We start from the raw sequence: 20,464 nt of genomic DNA, 5'->3' as shown, positions 1-20,464 counted from the left end.
TATGTATGCGATGATAAAATTCATTCTAGATAATATTTAATAAAATGGTGGTAATTTACGGAGACTTTTTCATTGGACTTTTTGGAGGATCCCGAGAAGTTACGTTCAGCGGCTTTGTTTCATTTTCCCACATTTGTGCACTCACACAGATATTAAACAGATAATAAACCACCGTTATTACACATTTAAACCTGAAGAAACACATAGACAAAGTAAAACAAGTCATACAACTTCACTCCGCGCGTTCTCGCCAAAAAGTATCGCAAAATGAATATCTGTGTCACATTTCAAGTCTACTAGACTGCGAATGACTGACTTTTGTATATTGTTTATATAGATAATTACTCAGGGTGTGGTCATTAAACAGTAGATCATGCTATAAGTTAGTAACCGTGTGGTTTGTTATTTGTCCCTCGCATTCGCGGAATATTTTACTCCGAACATATAAAAGTCAAACACACCATTTCAACAATATCTATAATGTGTACAATAGAACAAAAGTAAAGTAAACAACGCTAGGCACTAGAAGATACAAATTAAAACTAATTAAATATTACGTTTTTACATTCAACTTAAATCGACGCGCGCGAATCTTGTAGCATGACGTCACGGGACACCTGCGCGTTCGGGAACTCCGATCGCATCCGATGACGCCCGAGCGCAACTGAATGTTGCACGCTACAGCGGTTGAGAATTTCGAAACGTAATATAGTCCTCCTCCTCGCGTCTTTTCCTCACTGCTGAGGGTCGTGACCATTATAATTCGACATGATTTTACTCCTTGTGATGTCCCGCCAGCGCCTCCGATCATTGGCCGCATGAAGGGCGTCGTGGAATGGGATCTCTAGTGTGGTGCGGATTTGGTCGAACCACCTTGTCGGACTGCGCCCACGCGATCTCTTTCCCTCGATCTTCCCTGACACGAATAGTCTTTCTAAGCTATCCGGTGTTTTCCGAGCAATATGACCGAAGTACTCGAGTGCGCGGCGAAGGCAGAGTGTGGACAGTCTAGTCTTGATCTGCAGTTGATCTAAAATAGACTGGTTGCTTCTCTTCGCTGTCCAAGGTATCCGGAGCATTCTTCGCCAGCACCACATCTCAAAATATAGTACATTGTGCACAAAGGGAGAAAAGTTGGACATTTTCTCCCGCGTGTAAAATGATGAACTCGATCTTTTATTAATACTTCATTGCTTGCGCACTAGTCAGTACCCAGGGAGGAAAAGCTACACTCTCTTCCCTGTACAGCGGGACGAAAACCAAACTTTCGGCGTAGATAGGAGAAAAAAAAATCGGCTGTCTGTAAAGTCGGTTTACTGACGATAGTTGAACGTGACAACGTCATTAGAAAATACTGATGGAATGGTTTCATTTTTCAAAAGAAAATTTTAATTTTATTTGTTTGATAGACATTTTGAATGGACAATTGACACCACATTCACTTTTCACTGAACTTCATACTTGTCGAAAACATGTAAATGTATTATTGTATAGCAGCTGTCCACGCGGATGCATCGCTCACTCAAGTAGGAGAAAGACAGATGTCGAACGCTGCCGAACGCGGAGGCCGATTGTGCCTCTTTGTCGCTCGTTGCGCGCTCTCGCTTGCACTTCAAGCCTTAAATGGAACGCCTCAATGAGTCATGTTTTTTCGTGCGTGCAGCAGGCTTCATCGAATAATAAGACGTTGTCACGTCAAAAATTTATTAATCTCGCACATTACTTTCAGCTTTGGAACGTAAAAGGGAAGCGTCAAATCAGTTTACTCAAACACCACAACTCGAGAGTGCAGGCGTGCTCGTTCTCGCCGGTACCGGACCGACTGTACCGGAGCTCCGTGCACTCGCCCGGTGTGACGTCACCGGCGGACGCCGTCGCCGACGACCAGCCTCCACTGGTCCTGGTCACGATGGCTTCAGAGATAGTCTGGTGGAACATCACGTACGTCATACGGATACGAGCGAGTAATAAGTCATTGTGGAGGTATGTATTTTGTTTATGTTCATAATCTACCTTGTTTTTAAGCGGCTATTAGACTCGATAGACATCATGTGAATTATACATCATGTCTCAAGGTGGATGATGACAATCAAATTATGGTGTCTATTGGCCCCGGTAATCACTTAGCATCATGCGTACCGTAGACCGGTTTTACCCAGTTAATAAGCCTGCCTTCAGATAAGATCGACATCACAATTATACTGCATCACAGCAGAAACGGGTAAAATTATAGCACGAATTCAATTTCTGAGTTATCTGCTAAAGGTGAGATCCCTGTTTATAGACAGAGGCTTGGCTCTGCCCCTGGCATTGTGGAAGTTTATGGGCGACAGCAACCACTCACCATTAGGTGGGCCGTATGCTCGCCTGCCTACAAGGGCAATAAAAAACAATTCGTATAATTGATATTAATTTCGAGTTCATTTGACTTTCAAACTATCAATCAATCATTAGATAAAATTACAAAATACAATAAATTTACGTTAATATTACATAACGTAAACGTAGTACGGGTAAGTGCCTAATGTGCTAAGGCAAATTGCAATACCGACTAGATATGATACGTTATGTAAAAAAATTACTTTAGGTGATTTCTAAACTGGTGATTTTCTTTGTAATATAACCATGTTATGAAGCGTATGTTAAGCGTGGTATGGACATGTGATGCCTAGAGAGAAGATGCATGTGACTAGGAGATGTATGGAAATGGTAGTGCAAGGTAGAGGGGGAAGAGGTCGACCGAAGAAGTCATGGAAGGAGTGTGTGAATGATGATATGAGAGAGAGAGAGAGGAGTGGACGTTGAGATGACGGCTGATAGAAGAGAATGGAAGAGAAAAATTAGCTGTGCCGACCCCGCCTAGTGCGATGAGGTGGAGAAAAAGAAGATAACCGTGTTATGAAAATTTAGATGATTAATAAATAAAATTTAAAAGAACTTCCAATAATACATAGCAAAATATCTATAGATTTATTATGTTGAAACCTTATTCCGGTACCGTTAAAAACACAACCGCTATAACAATTTTTTTTTAATGTATTCTAATGTTTTAAACGAACCACGAATTCCGATAGAACAAACTTGATTTATAAGTCGAAAATTTATTAAGCCTTCTAAAAATATATTAATTATAGGAGCGGACTCAATGTTATATCGCCAATTGGAACGCCATTAGAGAATCGAGCTGAGAATCACCAGACGACAGAAAATTCGGGCAACGTTAATACCAATTTCTTCTTCAGAGATATGTTCGCAGATAGACATTGTTGGAAGAACATTTGGAAAGGAAAAACGTAAGTGATTTAAATAGGCATAAAAAATAGAATAGAATGCAAAGCGATATTGCTTTGTAAAAACGTACTAATCACACTATTTTTTGAACTGGGATTATTGTACTTACCTTTAGGTAATTAACTTTTCAATATCTTTAATCAGTTACAAAACTTTGATGACTAAATTAAACTATTTAATATTCTTAAATAGTAAATAAAAGTTATTTTCAATTCAACAAATTTAAATATCACAAAAGCATTGTGACAACCCAGATTTGTCCCTATTCTATTTCTCTCTCTAGTCCCTATTCCACCTAAACTACGGTATACTTCATACTCGTTGTCTTTGTTTCAGATGTAAAGAAGGGTCGAAACGCAAAGAAATATTGGCGTGTATAAAACTATCGGGTATAAACGCGACGAGGTTGTGCCACGACGAGAATTTCTCGTGCTTCGTGACCGTGGACAATCCGGGCCACGTCCACATCATGAACGTTATGAGGGATCTTTGTACGTAGCACAATGTTAAGCGCGTTCGTTTAACTAGCACAACGAAATTCATAAAGACTCTTTAGAACATTCGAATTTCGAATTTTGTTATGCTTTCTTACACTTTAACAAAACCTTTCCCAGAGATTTGTAATTTAAGTCTACTTGTGTGCTCGTGATAGGTCTATGAGAATTGTAAAAAGATTTGAATGCTCATTTTATCCTTAACTCCGTTTTCAAGTCTTCAATTATTCTACTCAGTAACATAAACTGTTATAGATTGATCATGAAGGAAATATATATACGTACATATTATTTCAATAGCTATACATAATTCACACACACTGCCAAATGCATTTACTATTTCTGTAAAAAAATAACAAAGATATTGAAATATTATTGTAAGTATGTAGCCTTCCTTCAGCCTAAGTAGGTGTCATTCAAGAAATTAGATTTAAAAAAAAATATTCAGCCAACATTATTACAGTAAATAGTTTTGTGTGTGGTAACAGTGTTGCCATTTGTTTTAGAAAATATTATATTTATATTATACTTGTTCACAAATTGGGCACAAAGCTTAGATATGTTTCAAAACAATTTATAGTAATAGACTAGTACCAAGTAATAGTAAAATAATATGTTATTTCACATACAGAAAAATATTCAAATAATTACAAGTAATATTTTTTTGGAAATGGAAAATAGTTAAGCAGAGACTCAGCTATGACTCTCGCATTGCTGTTGACCATGAGCATCTATAACCAAGAGGAGCCGCAAGCTCTGTCTTTGAAGATAATAGTTTTTTTTTTTAAACCGCAATTTAAATTATTTCTAAATCTCTAGCATTTCAGTGAATACTTTTAATTGACCACCGAACAATAATTTATATGTAATAAGATCAATTAGTATATAAATACGTAAATAAGTTTAAGATTTTAGTAAAATTTAAGAATATGAAATATATTTTAAAATATGTTATTTTATGGCTGATAAATGAAAATACATGATGAAATTAAAATTGAAAATACAATACTTTACAACGATTTTATGATAGTATAAACATTAATGTTTTTCAATCTATGACTTAGGATAAATGCAACGAAATTTAAATTTTGCTTATGATTTCTAAAATTATGATTTTGAAATATCAAGACGAAGTATAGGTACACATTTTTTTTAAATCACGATCATATTCAATGTTGATATCGTTAGGTATTTTTTGATATGTAAATGTTAATCCCACCAGTGTTTCTATGTATGTATTTCAATGAAATAAATGTCATAAAAACGAGAAACGCGGATGTTCGTAAATAAACAAACTTTTAAAATTCGTAAAAGCTCTCGAATATAAACAAAACAATATTAATTATCATAGCTAAGCCTGTTTTCATGTAGCAGAAACGTACAGTTACTCTTGTTTAACATCAAACAATTATAGTCTGTGAAATATAGCTTGATACGTATGACAGTTGACTAGAGTGAGATTTCTATGGTTAGATTTTGTTGGAAAAATCGATAGCCTACCAAAAATCGTTTATAACCAAGTGAATATTAAAATGCTTAAGCAAAATAATGTTAACTTAACCTAAAAATGGCGCGAGATTGCTGAATAAACTGAAAATTGAAATTAAAATCAGGGATGTCGACACTACGTGGTCAAGAATTTGTTTTTGTGTTAAAATGGTCGCCTTACGTACTAGCGTACATGATGACTTTGTCTAACGAGAAATTAATCAGCCGCGTATTTTAATGAGTAGCAGACACAGGAGTGAATCTTAGCTGAAGAAGAATGACACGTGTGCAATTCATACGCGGCAAACGTGAAACTTTCAAAATTTTTCTGTCTCATTCTCTCACACGCTACTTCAGATGTAATGTTTGCCTCTTTTTTCTCATCGCTGTTTGTCGCATCTAGTATCAAATCTAGTTGGTGCTAAAGAAGTGTTCACTTAAAAATCTTCGGTTTTTTATAACAATCGGAACATTCAGATTGTACCTAGCAAAGGTTTTCTCACTTAAAATTCAAAAAGGTGGTGCTATGCATGTTTCATATTTTAGTGATTGGCTCAAATTGCTGCTTAGAACTAGGACGTCCCTTTGTCACAAAAAACATGTAACTATACAGTAAATATCGTCAAATTAACAATCTTTGACGATAACGATATCTGTCCTTTTCATAGTCTAATCAGACTATGACGGACGACGAATCCGTCGCCCTGCCGTCGTCGACATATTTATGGTCAAAGATTAAAAACGTAAATTGCCTTGGACAAAGAAATTCCAACAATTGCTCAACACAATAAAAGGAGTTATGTTTTTCGTTTTTCGTCTAATCTACACTACTGACTTAATCTCCATACGAAAGCTTTTGAATTATCACAAGTGCGATAAAATAATTTCTTCCGCGTTGAATATGTTGCTAAAAAGTTAATTATGCCCATTTATAAACTGTGTTTCCCATTTTTTTCTTATTTTAAGAAAATATTGAACATTATTATATAAGCAAATAATTAGTTAATACATAAATTAGTAATGTGGGTGAGGTAGTATTAAAAGAAATCCTAGTAAAAACTTTTGGGTGCCATTCTTTGGTTCATAAATATTAAATAAAATGTAAATATGTTTAAATATCGAAATGTGATGGAAACCATGTTATGTCATGGACGATCTCTTAATGAATAATTTTATCGTAGAGTTTATAGTGTTTTTGATGGTGCTATAACATAAGTACAGAATAGATCAATGCATTCTTATAAATACGTGAAAGTTGAACAAAATAGTTTTTACGTAAAAAATTGTAACATTTTGGTACGAACGCTTTTATATCTATAAAATACCTAACGCCATTTTATTTTGCGTGCACGTGAAATGGAACGCGTCACAGCAAAAAAAAACTAGGTATATACTGACCTATGTAATTTGAAATATTTGGATATCTTATAGCCCTGGTAGCTATGAGTCTCACTTAGAAACCTTAAACTACAAATAAAAATCAATTTTCTCACATTCAAAAAAAATATATATCGCTATCTATATGTTTAATACTTATTTGTTTTATAAATTTTGTTAGAGAATCAAAATTGTATGATAACCATTGTTCGAATATCGATTAATCGAACGATATATCTCTAAACTAGCAAATACATTAGAGATATTTCATTCACACACAATTTATACGAGCTTCGACTTTGGTTTAATATGAAATATGAGTCCCTTAAAGATATTATGATCCCGAAATAAAACGTACTCTTTGTATGCGTTCCAATTTCGTAGTTTTTTTTCAAGGATGGTTATAATTTGGGCTCTACAATAATATAAACATCAAGCATATCGTAAACTGTCAATTTCTTTTCAGTTCCAGTCCCATGATAATATATGGTTAGATTATATTCATCATGCTCAATTTAGCATTTTGTTTTGTTTCTAAAAATAAAAGAATAATAACTGCATAAGTGTTTCGTGATGTTGCTTTGGACTGATTTTTTAAACTTGTTGAATTATGTAATAAAAATAAAAATAGTTAAAATGCACTTGATTATTATTGATATGATTCGATACGATTGTTTTAATTCGTTTTTATATGTAATAACTATGTTCTATTGTTAGATATTTTACAAATAAATACAATATTTTATTAAGGTTTTGATCGTAAATAAATATACATTTTTTGTAAGAAGTTGTTTTAATGTTCCACTCCCTAAAATTTTACATCTTTTTTTTTAATTGCCGTATAGGCAGACGAGCATACGGCCCACCTGATGGTGAGTGGTTACCGGCGCTCATGGACGTCAGCAATGCCAGGGGTAGAGCCAAGCCGCTGCCTACCGTTTAATACTCTGCACAAGTCTCATTTGAAGAAGGACATGTCATAGCGCTCGGGAAACACCGTGGAGGGGAGCTCATTCCATAGCCGGATGGTACGTGGCAAAAAAGATCTCCGGAAACGCACTGTGGATGACTGCAGTGGCTCCATATATGAACTCTACTCCGGTGGCGGGTGGTGCGATGGTAAAAACTTACGGATCGCTTGGAACCTCTGGGTCTGCGGAGGTACTTCGGTTCCCTCTGTATTCTGTACCGTATGTTCCATGGCGAGTGCTCTGAGGAATTGTTCGAGGTGATACCAACGTCTCGTTTTTACCATCTAAGACATCTAAGTTGTTGTCTAAGTTTGACATCTAAAACAGTTTTCTCGAATAGTTTGAAATATGAAATTGAAATCACTAATCAGCAAGTAATAATAATAATAATAATAATAATAATAATAAGCCCCCTAATACAACCACACGTCCTGATTGAACACCTAATCACGTGGGGGGCGGACACACGAATGAGAAATTACTGGCGTGGCTAACGTGGCTCTGGAAACCCATCAAAAATGGAGCTACGATCTAAACGTAAACGTATGGGACCGCTGCCCGGGGGCGATCGCCGGGGCACACCTGGAGCTGACGCTGGGTGTCTCAGCATGCGAATCGTCAGCGGTGAGGAGTTGAACAGGCGGGCTCCCACCGACAAAGATGCTACAGCTGAAACTCGTGACGATGGTGATAGCTTAACAGTCAGAACAAACACTCCAATAGAATCATATAGCCCAAGTACTGTATCGTACACACCCTCCAGATCACCTTCACCTTCCGTACCATCGTCACCCCAACCACTCTCGTTTAATCCAGATCCACCCATACCAGTCTTGAATGTTGCACGGGAGGCAAGTTCCTTCTTACCCGTGTCCACCAAGGCTGGGAAATCACGAGTACGCATGAAATGGAGCAAAGATGTGAATACATTTATCATGCGCACTTACTTTCACATAACCAAGTTAGAGACCGACATGACCACATACAGGCAACAATTGCATCAACTTTTTTCCCAACAATATCCGGAAGTAACCGTTTCAGAACAAAGAATATCAGACCAGCGGAGAGTTATAGTACGAAATAAACTTCTCTCTCAAGAAATACTAGACCAATTGAGAGAAGAAGTCCGCTTACAGTTACAAGAAGCTGATGTAGGCTCTAATACCATGACATTATTACAAGACGCAGACGAAAATATTATACCAGAACAACCACAACGTCACTTTCAATCTCAACCAATTTTACAATCCCACCCATTCCATCAATCACAAGCATACACACAGACATCAAACACATCCTCACAAACTGAAAATTTAACCTTTGTGTTGGAAAATGATATTGAGACCTTAGTCATCGCAGATCAGAATCTAACAACCAGCACCTATACCCAAGAAATACATGACAAATTTATAAGAACTCTAACACAATACTCTGGTATGGACCCAGCCGCTCGACCAAAACTTCCTAAACTGAGATACAGCTCTAATCTATTTCGTTTAGTTAATTTGTTTAATGAACATATATTGCCACAATTTTTAACAAAAGACGCAAAACTCATAGACATACATACACTAATTTATTGCACAGCAGTAGTTGTCTCTGAAGATCTAAACTATAAAATTACAGAATACACAGGTAACAGACGACAAAGAAATAACACGAAACCACCATGGCAGCAAAGGCTAGAAAAAGACATAGAAAAACTAAGAGCAGACTGTGGAAGACTTACACAATACATAAACAACAACAGATCAAATAAAGTAGTTAGGAGAGTTGAGGCTATATTTAAGAGTAACATTACACATACCAGACACGAAAATACCAACCAAAAACCCGAAGAATTTCTAGACACCTTAAAACAAAAACTGGCACTTAAAGTTCATAGGCTTAAAAGATACACGAAAGCACAACAACGCAGAAATGATAACACTATATTTGCTACAAACGAAAAAATATTTTATAGAAACCTTAACAAACCGATTCACAACACAATTGATGAGAATAACACAGTCACGCCTACAAAAGAAAATCTCGAAACCTACTGGTCCAGCATATGGGAAGAGCAAGTTGAACACAACGACAAAGCGACTTGGGTAACAGAAGAGAAAATAAAATGGGAGGGAATAGATGAAATGGAATTTACAGAAATCACAGAGTTAGACATCACACACATAACAAATAAATTACACAATTGGAAATCTCCTGGTATAGACAAAATACACAATTTTTGGTACAAAAAGTTAACATCATTACACAAATCTATAGCAAAAAATTTCACAAATATAATATTAGGAGAACAGAATATACCAGATTTTATTGCAACAGGGATAACATACATGTTACCTAAAATTCAAAATTCACCAGAACCCTCTCAATATAGGCCAATCACATGCCTACCCACTATCTATAAATTACTGACATCAGCAATCACAACAAAAATTAACACACACGTAGAACATCATAATATCATAGCAGAGGAACAGAAGGGATGCAGTCGGGGCCATATGGGATGCAAGGAACAGCTGATTATTGACTCCACAATACATAAACATGCCACCACAAAAAATAGAAATCTTCATTGTACCTATATTGATTACAAGAAAGCGTTTGACAGTGTTCCACATTCTTGGCTGATAAAAATATTAGAGATTTACAGAATAAACCCTAAAATTATAGATTTTCTACGAAATATAATGCCCCAGTGGCAAACCACGCTACAAATTAATTGTAATTCCAATCCTATCGTAACACGTCAAATATCTATTAAGAAAGGAATCTACCAAGGTGATTCACTAAGCCCGCTGTGGTTCTGTCTCGCCCTTAACCCCTTATCTCACTTGCTACAACGTTGCCGGGCTGGATATTGCCTCAAAAATACCACAGAAAACACATCAATATCACACCTCATATACATGGATGACATTAAACTATACGCACAGTCAGAAAAAGAAATGAAAAAATTAGTAGAAGCAACAGCAGAGTTCAGTAAAGATATTAACATGCAATTTAGCTTAGACAAATGTAAAACACTTCACATTATTAGAGGCAAGATACAACCCGGCGACTATGTAATAAACGATACAGACACAATAACAGCAATGGAAGCGACTGACTTATATAAATATCTAGGTTATACACAACTAAAAGGACTAGACCATGTTAGAATCAAAAACACATTAACTGCAGAGTACAAAAAAAGACTAAACGCCATTTGTAAATCCCAACTATCTAGTAAACACCTTGTAAAGGCTTTAAATACTTACGCCATTCCCATATTAACCTATTCATTCGGAATTATAAAATGGACCAAAACGGATACAGAACAGGTAGAACGAACTACACGCACCACACTAACAAAACACAACAAGTTACACCCTAAATCTGCCATAGAACGGCTAACAATTAAACGACAAAATGGAGGGAGAGGCCTTGTAGATATCCAGCACTTGTGGCAAAAACAAATCATTAGGCTAAAATCATTTTTTCACACAAAATCACAATCTAGTAAAATACATAATGCAATAGTTCTAAACGACAACAACTACACTCCACTAAACCTAAATGATCAAACAGATACACTGAACACCAACAGTAATAACCCGCAAGAACAAAAAATTAAAGAATGGAAAAAGAAAGTGCTTCATGGTCGACATCCTCATGACCTAGAACAGTCACATATAAACACACTTGCATCTAATAAATGGCTTAAAGTCGGTAGTTTATTTCCAGAAACAGAAGGATTTATGATAGCAATACAGGACCAGATTATTAACACAAAAAATTACAGAAAATACATAATGAAAGATCCTACAATAACAAACGATAGGTGTCGCAAATGTCATACACAATCAGAAACCATTCAACACATAACAGGAGCATGCACTACCCTCACACAAACAGACTATACACACAGACACAATCAGGTAGCAAATATTATTCATCAAAAACTTGCACTCAAATATGCACTCATACAAGACACAAACACTCCATATTACAAATATAATCCACAAACCATTCTAGAAAATACTACACACAAACTCTATTACGACCGCGCCATTCTCACCGATAAGACAATTCATTATAATAGACCAGACATAACTGTACAGGACAAAGTTAACAAAATCACTTACCTTATTGACATTGCTGTTCCTAACACACACAACATACAAAAAACAATAACTGAAAAAATAAGCAAGTACGCAGAACTCAAAGATGAAGTGAGCAGAATTTGGCGACAGGAAAAAGTATACATAGTACCCATAGTTCTCTCCACAACAGGCGTCATTCCCAACCATCTTCTCCATAGCCTAAAACTATTAGACCTCAAAGAAACTCTCTACATAACTCTCCAAAAAGCCGCAATCTTGAATACATGTAGAATAGTCAGGAAATTCTTGCAGATAGACGAAAACGAAATTGCCCCTCATAATAACATACCGTCAACATAAATTTTCCTTACTACACGCTGCATTCACTTGGTTTAGGCCCGTGGATGTGGTTCGGACTAGCCGGGGTGCTAAGAAAAGATTACCTTTCTGAACATAATAATAATAATAATAATATTTATTCAATCAAGCCTCTTAAAATACAAACACGTACAAAAATACTTAACACTAGTATAATAATATACATGGCTTTTTTATGAGGTATACAATAACAATATTCCCTGACTTTTATGCTAGGAAAACCTGTGTTACAAAAGTCAGTGGTTCAGTGCTAGGTCACCAGGTAAAGAAAGTTAACCAGGAAGAACGATCTGTAAGAATATAGAACGTACGTGTGTGTGTGTGTGTGAGTGTATGTGTGTTAGTGTGTGTGTATGTGTGTCATATAATAAAGTATAAAAATATTATTATATATTATATTATATACTATTATATAAAATATTAATTTAAAATTAGCTACAATAAATCAACAGTATATCATACTACATATACACCATTATACATTTTTACAACACGACTTGTTCTGTTTCAAAATAGTCTAAGTTTAAGAGCCAAGACTTCAGATTATTTTTAACGTCATACCTATTTAAGCCATCTATCTGCTGAGATATATTTACTTTATTATAAATTCTGCTACCTGACGAATAAATCTGTCGTCTGGCAAATTCCGTCCTACAAGCAATAGTGTCAAAGGCCGGTTTTCGTCTCCTTGTGGAAAGTGAAGTTTCTTTAGGTATTGATGGGAGGCAGGAGTGCTGTCGCAGAACGGACCTGTGGATAAACAGTTGTCTAACCGTCAGCACTCCTGCGTCACGATACAGTTGTCTAGTAGAGTACCCAAAAGGCTTCCCCAGCATCACCTTAAGCACTGCCCTTTGCGCTCGTTCGATATTAATAAACTTTGTCTTGCAGGCACATCCCCAAATAGGGATGCAATAAGTTATAAGCGACTCGCAAAGGGAAGTGTATACGGTAAACAATATTTGCTTATCTGCCGAGCCTCTTAGCTTTTTAAAAATAAAAATTAAGCTTCGAATGCGCGTCGTCACAAGTTCCAGCTGATCATACCAATTGAAACAGCTGTCCACCAACACCCCCAAGTATCTGATATTATCAGTCCTAGCAATCTCCGAGCAATTACATGCGGAATATCGTCCATTACATACGTGGGCCTTGAGAGTAATGGAATCACGCGGGGGTTGGACAGATTTTCGGCTTGCAAATGTTAAAAATTTGGTTTTGTCAATGTTTAGAGTTAATAAGTTGCGGTTCAGCCATGTCATCGTCTGCTTCATTGCAAACTCAGCATTCTCAATTGCCTCTACCCACGTGTTGCCTGAAACTATAAGTGCTGTATCATCAGCATATGCAAAGAGACGACAGTAGGGGTAAGATTGACTACAAAGATCGTTTACATAGAGCAGGAACAAAGTGGGCCCAAGAATACTGCCCTGCGGAACCCCGTACTCAATTTGCTCCGGCTTGCTTATATGAGGACCGATCTTGGTACATTGTGTACGATTTGACAAATAGTCACTGAAAAGAGACAGAACGTTACCTCTGACTCCCAGAACTTCCAATTTATTGATCAGAAGAGGGACACAGACAGTGTACAGTAAGGTCTACAGCTGACGGAAGTCAAAAAATCTCAAGCTTTTTCAGTAATATTATAATATAATAGTATAAATTCCGGTCGCATATCTCTGTTGTTGTCCCTGTAATCTAGTAAATAAATTTAGACTATAATTTGAATACTAAATTTTAGTAATATATTTGTATGTTCATCTGAGTAAAATATAATATAACGTAAAAATTACATTTTCTATGAAATAGGGGACCTACCATAACTTGAAATTTTTTGTGAACGAGTAACAAATACAATTAATTTAATAATAATATATATCTAAATTAATCGCTTAACCCGTTGAGCAAAATAAGACACCGAAATTTGAATTTAAATTGTATAAGTTCACTGAATCCAGCTTTGCTTGGTATCACATAGATATACTTTCTGACTACTATTATATACACTTAGTATATAATGGTAGTCAGAAAGTCTAAATGATATTGTTTGGAAAGAGCTTTTGTATTTTATTTTGAATATTTCACTGGAACAAATCAGATTTTTGCCGCATATCTTTCACTATTCACGATTGCTACGCGACACCACCATAAATTAACTAAAACTGGCTAAATGATTCAGTTTCTAGTGGCCGTAAACCATTGCCATTCTAGTTTTCAAAATTAACGAACTTCTCGAATCAACTGTCTAATGCCACTTGTGATCGTGTTTTTTGAATTTATTCATCGTCGTTTAATTTAATGAAACATTCATAAATGTTTAGATGCGATTGAAAAGACTTATTTTTAATGAAAGAATTATAATTGTGTTTATTAATTTGTACGATAGATCGAGTTTCGTTGTATCATGTCCCAGTTTAACTATTTGAACGAAATAAACAGCTTAGCTACAATGGATGGCCCTATAACCCGAGGTCCATTGCAACGGTGGGCTAAAAAAGGCTGTAATGAAAATATAAATCCGTCTCTCAGTAACTCTTTCAAGAATCATTCAAATATTAACATAAGTTCGTGTAATCAATCGCTGCAGAAACTGTCCATATCTGCTAATCAAAGTTGTAACAATAGTGCATTGTCCAATAATAAAACACCAACGAGAAATGAAAATAAGAAAGGAAAAAAGACTCCTTCGAAAACGAAGTCTCCAGGTGACTGAATTTCTTAATAAGAAATAAACCAGTTTAATAAAATAAGTAAAAAAAAAATTTAAATACTAAAAACGATTACATTTGATGTTTCTTGTTTCGATTGACTTCATAATTCACTCACTGGCTTGACAATTTCAGGTCATTCAACAACACCAACCCCAAACAAAGCATCAAAGACACCTAATAAAGCTGATAGATTCATCCCATCAAGGAGTAATTCAAATTATGACCTATGCCACTATATGGTAAAAAACTTTTACTTGTAAATAAACACTTATACATATGTAAATAATTTATATTTCATTTAGCCCAAGAGATTCTTGTATTAATAATAGAAATAAAAAATTTACTTAAATATTTTTAACAATAGTTGAGTCGTGATGATGACAAAAGTGAGGAAACCCCACAAACAGCTGCCGGAGAAGCAATAGGTAGAGCTCTGAATGATACTGAACCAGGTCGCCTCCTCCAGTATACTTGTAAAGCACCAGCAGCACCCGAAGGCTACCAGAACAGACTTAGAGTAGTATATTCACAGGTATTTTTTGGTCAATAATAGTGTTTTATCCTAAATTGTAAAACTTTTCTATTAAATATTCAGTACAAAAAGGATAAAAATTTGATAGTTTTCATAAACAAAGAGAATATTGGTGACAATATTATGATTAGTATGTACATTAAACTGTGTTTGATATGATTTCCTCATAAGGAGAATCTAATGATGATCATTGTTTACAAAGTTTTGTCAGTGCATGATTTAACAGTGAAAAGTTTTGATCATTACTTTAGGACCTTTCACAATCAGATTGTCCTAAGGGTCTTGAACTATAATTGCGAATTGCTGCATGTGGATGTTTCAGTCTAAACCCCTCAAAAAGCAATGACCTTCTATTGTTTTCAAAATGTATTTTTAGTCTGTGCATAATGATGCAATGCATAAGATTTAAATACTATACTACATACATTATGAACAGTAAAATATTTCTGTATTCATTTTTGTTTTTGGCAAAATATGGAAATAACGTAGTCCCCACTGTAAATACCTGTTAATAATTGTATTTCAACCCTTACAGACAAAAGTTCCGTCATCAGTAAAATGCAACACTAGATACATACCTCAGGCTCCTGACAGGATACTTGATGCTCCTGAAATTTTAGATGACTATTGTAAGTAAATAAAAGTGTTCCAAAGTTCCAAAGTGTTAAAGACACCATGAATAGACACTATGAACTTTTCTGCGAAAACAAAATTAAAATTTAGATTTCGTCTGTATGATAAAGTGTAGGTGAAATTTGTGATTTAATAACAGGAAAAAATTTATTATACAAAATTGTAAAAATTCTGATATTTTCAGATTTGAACCTTGTCGATTGGAGTGCATCAAACATTCTTGCAGTAGCATTAGGAAACTCTGTATATCTATGGAATGCTGGCACGGGACAAATAGAACAACTTCTAACCCTTGAAGGAGCAGAGACAGTCTGTTCTGTGGGATGGGTGCAAGGTGGTGGATCGCATCTGGCTGTTGGGACTTCAATGGCAACTGTAGAATTGTGGGACTGTGAAAAGATCAAACGTTTGAGGGTGTGTATTAAGAAATCCAAACATTTTGATTCATATTTAGCATCTTACAAGTAATATTTATATTTATATATAAGTAGTATAATTTAGAATCATAAAGCATTGACATAAAGCATTATTCAAAACAGGTATCACTTTTGAATACTACTGATTTAAGATTCTTTTCCAGGCTTATTGTAGATAATGCAATACTAGATAGAATAACAAATAACTAGATAGTATTACTAAGTAGTAAGTAAGAAATACATCATGTTTACATAAAATCATTTTTCACAAAATCATATTTGTATTCAGGTAATGGATGGTCACAGCGGTCGTGTCGGTTCTCTGGCTTGGAACATGTACATAGTGTCAAGTGGTGCCAGAGATGGACACATTGTTCACCACGACGTCAGGCAAAGAGATCATGCTGTCGCCAACATACATGGACATACACAAGAGGTAAATAACAAAATCAATAAAGAAAATGTTTACGAATTTACTAAGGAACAGTTCCAAAAAGTTTACCCTGCCTAATACTGCTAAGAAGCAATCATATATTTTAGACAATGGATTAAAAACTGCACTCTACTTACCCTATCTACCCTGTTGCACTATACATTGAGGCACAGAACTTGCATCTTTAGGTGGGTGGGGAAAGTATTCACGTTGTGATATCTAGTTTTTGGTAACCACTTACGACAAGTTGGGAAATGAGCTCATTTATTCATTTATGCAATAAATACATAAACAAAACCTTTGTCTAATGTCTCAAGCTATAATTTATATAATAATATATGGGTTTGGTAATTAACCACTTAGTATTAAGGGGATCATGGGTTACCCTTCTATAGTAAAAAAGCAATTAAATTTGAAATTGCTATTTAAAAAATGAAGATTCAAAATTTTTAAACCTTAAATCAAATGCTAGTTAAATATTTAGACTATAAGAAACAATGCACTTTCTTCTGAACAATGGGTAAGTAAATTTTACACCAAAACAACGTAAAAAAAGTAAGAAAAGTACATTTTGTATTACGGTAAATATCAATTCTGTTTTTTGCGTCCATTATCATTCAATATTCTCAGTGAGGTAGGTCGATATTCTTCTGATACAAGATAGATCAGATCTTCACATGTATCAAATGGTTGCCAGATCTGCGGACTGAAATGGTCACCTGACGGTAGATATCTTGCATCGGGCGGCAACGATAATCTGCTGAACATTTGGCCAATTGCACAAGGACAACATTATTCACAGCCACAACATATACTTTCATTCAAGTATGTACTATCAATATTTCATTTAAAAATATTTAATTTAATGCAATTCTATCATGTTAAAGTCCATTTTTAACACAATATATATGAACAAAAATTGTAATGTGATATAAATGCTAGAAATAACAATAAAATGCAAACTAGTAATTTATTGTGAATGCCATGTGTTTGTCACGCGACAGTCACTTTCTTACATAATGAAATAAATAAATAAACCATTACAATTTTCCAGTCAACATCTAGCCGCAGTGAAAGGTCTCGCGTGGTGTCCGTGGAGCGCCGGCATCCTCGCGTCCGGCGGCGGTACGGCCGACAGAACTATACGGTTATGGAACATCAGTACTGGATCCAATCTTAATACTGTTGACACTAAATCTCAGGTATAGAAGAACACAAAATTAGTTAAAACCCATTCTCAGGGGGCCCCGAAGGACCGACAATTTCTCTGACACATTTATTCTCAAAACATTTTTGTTGGGCACATTACACTTTTTTCACAAATCAGTAATCTTATCAGAAGGTATTTAAAAGGCATATACTACGCCATTATATCCATGACTGCGCCTATTTCAACTGTACTAATTAATAATATTTCCGAACGCATCCTACCTAATTTACTAAGTACACCATCTAGCGATCACGATAACGGTTTCCGTTATCGTGATCGTAACCAAAAAACCAGCAGCATTCTAATATCATTAATGACACATTATATCATACTGTATTTGATTACCTATAATGGTCATACTCAGTAAAGTGTTATTATAATTCGCTTTTTTTACTTTCCAAAAGGGCCTCAAATTCTTGTGTGCCCAAGGGCCCCAGCCTGATTTAAGACGTCCCTGGTTGCTTGGCCTTGCAAGGTTACCGTTCTACATTCACTGGACCAGATTAACCTACCCTATTTATTATTGTATCGTCATGAAAAGCACACAAATGTTAGGTATCTCAATGTTTCAATTGAAGTGAAAATTATTATTTTTTTTTTATTTTTTTTTTTATTGCTTAGATGGATGGACGAGCTCACAGCCCACCTGATGTTAAGTGGTTACTGGAGCCCATAGACATCTACAACGTAAATGCGCCACCCACCTCGAGACATAAGTTGTAAGGTCTCAGTATAGTTACGACGGCTACCCCACCCTTCGAACCGAAACGCATTACTGCTTCACGGCGGAAATAGGCGGGGTGGTGGTACCTACCCGTGCGGACTCCCAAAAGATCCTACCACCAGTGAGTGATTATATAATGATTAATATAGGTAATTAAATAAGTTAATAATAATAATGAAAAGACTGAATACATTCATATGTAGAAAACGGTCACCGTTCTCGGCGACGAAAGGCTCGACTGTGCTATAATAAACCAAAGTTATAGATAAAAAAATATTAATCTATTCAATTATTAAACAGGTTTGCTCTATAGTATGGAGCACTCACTACAAGGAGCTTATCTCGGGTCATGGGTATGCTCATAACCAACTAATCATATGGAAGTATCCAACAATGTCAAGAGTTGCAGAATTGTCAGGACATATGGCCAGAGTACTGCACCTTGCATTATCGCCTGATGGTACTACAGTACTATCTGCTGGCGCTGACGAAACCCTAAGGTCAGTAAATTAAATTTCTATTATTGGAACCCACTTTGATTTAAATTTTATAAAGCATAATGTGTTATGGTCAATATTATTTGTATTCGGATAATTTTTAAACAAGTTGAATCAACTCATTTTCTATCCCTTTCAGATTATGGAAGTGCTTTATGTTAGATCCATCAAAGAAAAAAGAACCTACTGACGCGAAGGCAGCTAAGTCGCTGCTGAATCTCAATTCTCTCATCAGATAGTCTCTAATGCTATTATTGTAGCGTTACATGTAATATTTGACTGAAATCAATTGTGATGTATCTTTTAATTCTTAAGATAAAAAAAATTATAATTACATTCTTGCAAAACCTGACTCATTCCACCGACTATGTTACCTGTAATGACATTTTTATTTATGTTTGTTTCATAGCCTAAGTTTAGTTTGAACATTTCTTAATAACTTCAAAGGCAGACAAGCTTACAGCCCACATGATCAACAGATTAAAATTATAAAAAAATCCATGAGATATTGCATTGTTAATTTAAATTGAATGAGAAGATCAAATCCTGTCACCAATGTTTTATTCGAGTAACAATTAAAAATTCATCGGATTTAGTGCTCTAAATAGAACTGATTTGTATCAAAAAGTAACATGGGTTCTGTGTATATTTAACTGGTAGATCTGGTAATTAATTACTTTTCATTGAATTGGTTGGAAGTCCAATATTCCATTCTCTGTTTTCAACCAATACTAAATTGTGACATGATAATCTATAATTCGACGACTATTATTAGTTTTGAATCGAACGTAATGTTCTTTGAATTTTTAATAAATTTAAGTTCATATGAACTTATTCTATTTACGTGATATAATTTTGACGGTAAAGATGTTGTTTTAACATCTACTCTTGATTTTTGACAGAATAGAAGTTGAGGTCGTAAAATGTGTAGCTGATGTTGAGTTCTTTCCTTTATGTTTTCTGTATTTTGTATGCTTCTTTTCTGGCTTTCTTTTAGTTCTCTAACATTTCATTACCTCGGCTTCCATGTTTTATGGGCTTTGTTTTATTATTCTTATCTGAATTAGTTTTGTGATTGTATTATTTCTATTACTTTTAAATATTAATTTCTAAAAGACCATTATTTTGTAATGTTTACAGTGAGATAATAAAGAGCTTGACATTTAAACTTTTTTACTTGATTGTAATTCCTGCTAAATCATACATTCTAATTTTCAA

At 35.1% G+C, this 20,464-nt stretch overlaps 3 protein-coding genes across 5 annotated transcripts in view; 2 read left to right on the top strand and 1 right to left on the bottom strand.

The window, feature by feature from the left end:
* The window catches only part of Apaf-1 (protein), a 35,685-nt gene extending 28,248 nt beyond the window's left edge, over nt 1–7,437 (top strand). For 2 of the 3 annotated variants that reach the window (XM_012697713.4, XM_021353580.3), the window contains exons 18-20: nt 1,730–1,983; nt 3,135–3,293; nt 3,628–7,437. In XM_012697713.4, the coding sequence (XP_012553167.2) occupies nt 1,730–1,983; nt 3,135–3,293; nt 3,628–3,790 (576 nt within the window). In that variant the 3' untranslated portion in view covers nt 3,791–7,437. The remainder of the gene's footprint in view (nt 1–1,729; nt 1,984–3,134; nt 3,294–3,627) is intronic. The other variant, NM_001200008.1, reaches the window with a different exon arrangement.
* The window catches only part of LOC134201162 (uncharacterized), a 145,718-nt gene that overhangs the window by 53,756 nt on the left and 71,498 nt on the right, over nt 1–20,464 (bottom strand). The window lies entirely within an intron of this gene.
* Nucleotides 14,294–20,414, top strand: LOC101738065 (cell division cycle protein 20 homolog). The gene is made up of 10 exons (XM_004921680.4): nt 14,294–14,795; nt 14,934–15,040; nt 15,166–15,333; nt 15,869–15,962; nt 16,151–16,380; nt 16,672–16,818; nt 17,513–17,640; nt 17,870–18,017; nt 19,050–19,249; nt 19,386–20,414. The coding sequence occupies exons 1-10, from the start codon at nt 14,495–14,497 to the stop codon at nt 19,483–19,485; spliced, it is 1,623 nt and encodes a 540-aa protein (XP_004921737.1). The 5' UTR covers nt 14,294–14,494; the 3' UTR covers nt 19,486–20,414.

This window comes from Bombyx mori, chromosome 23, assembly GCF_030269925.1.
Source record: "Bombyx mori chromosome 23, ASM3026992v2".
Taxonomy (NCBI): domain Eukaryota; kingdom Metazoa; phylum Arthropoda; class Insecta; order Lepidoptera; family Bombycidae; genus Bombyx; species Bombyx mori.
This window is presented reverse-complemented; position numbering and strand designations above follow the sequence as displayed.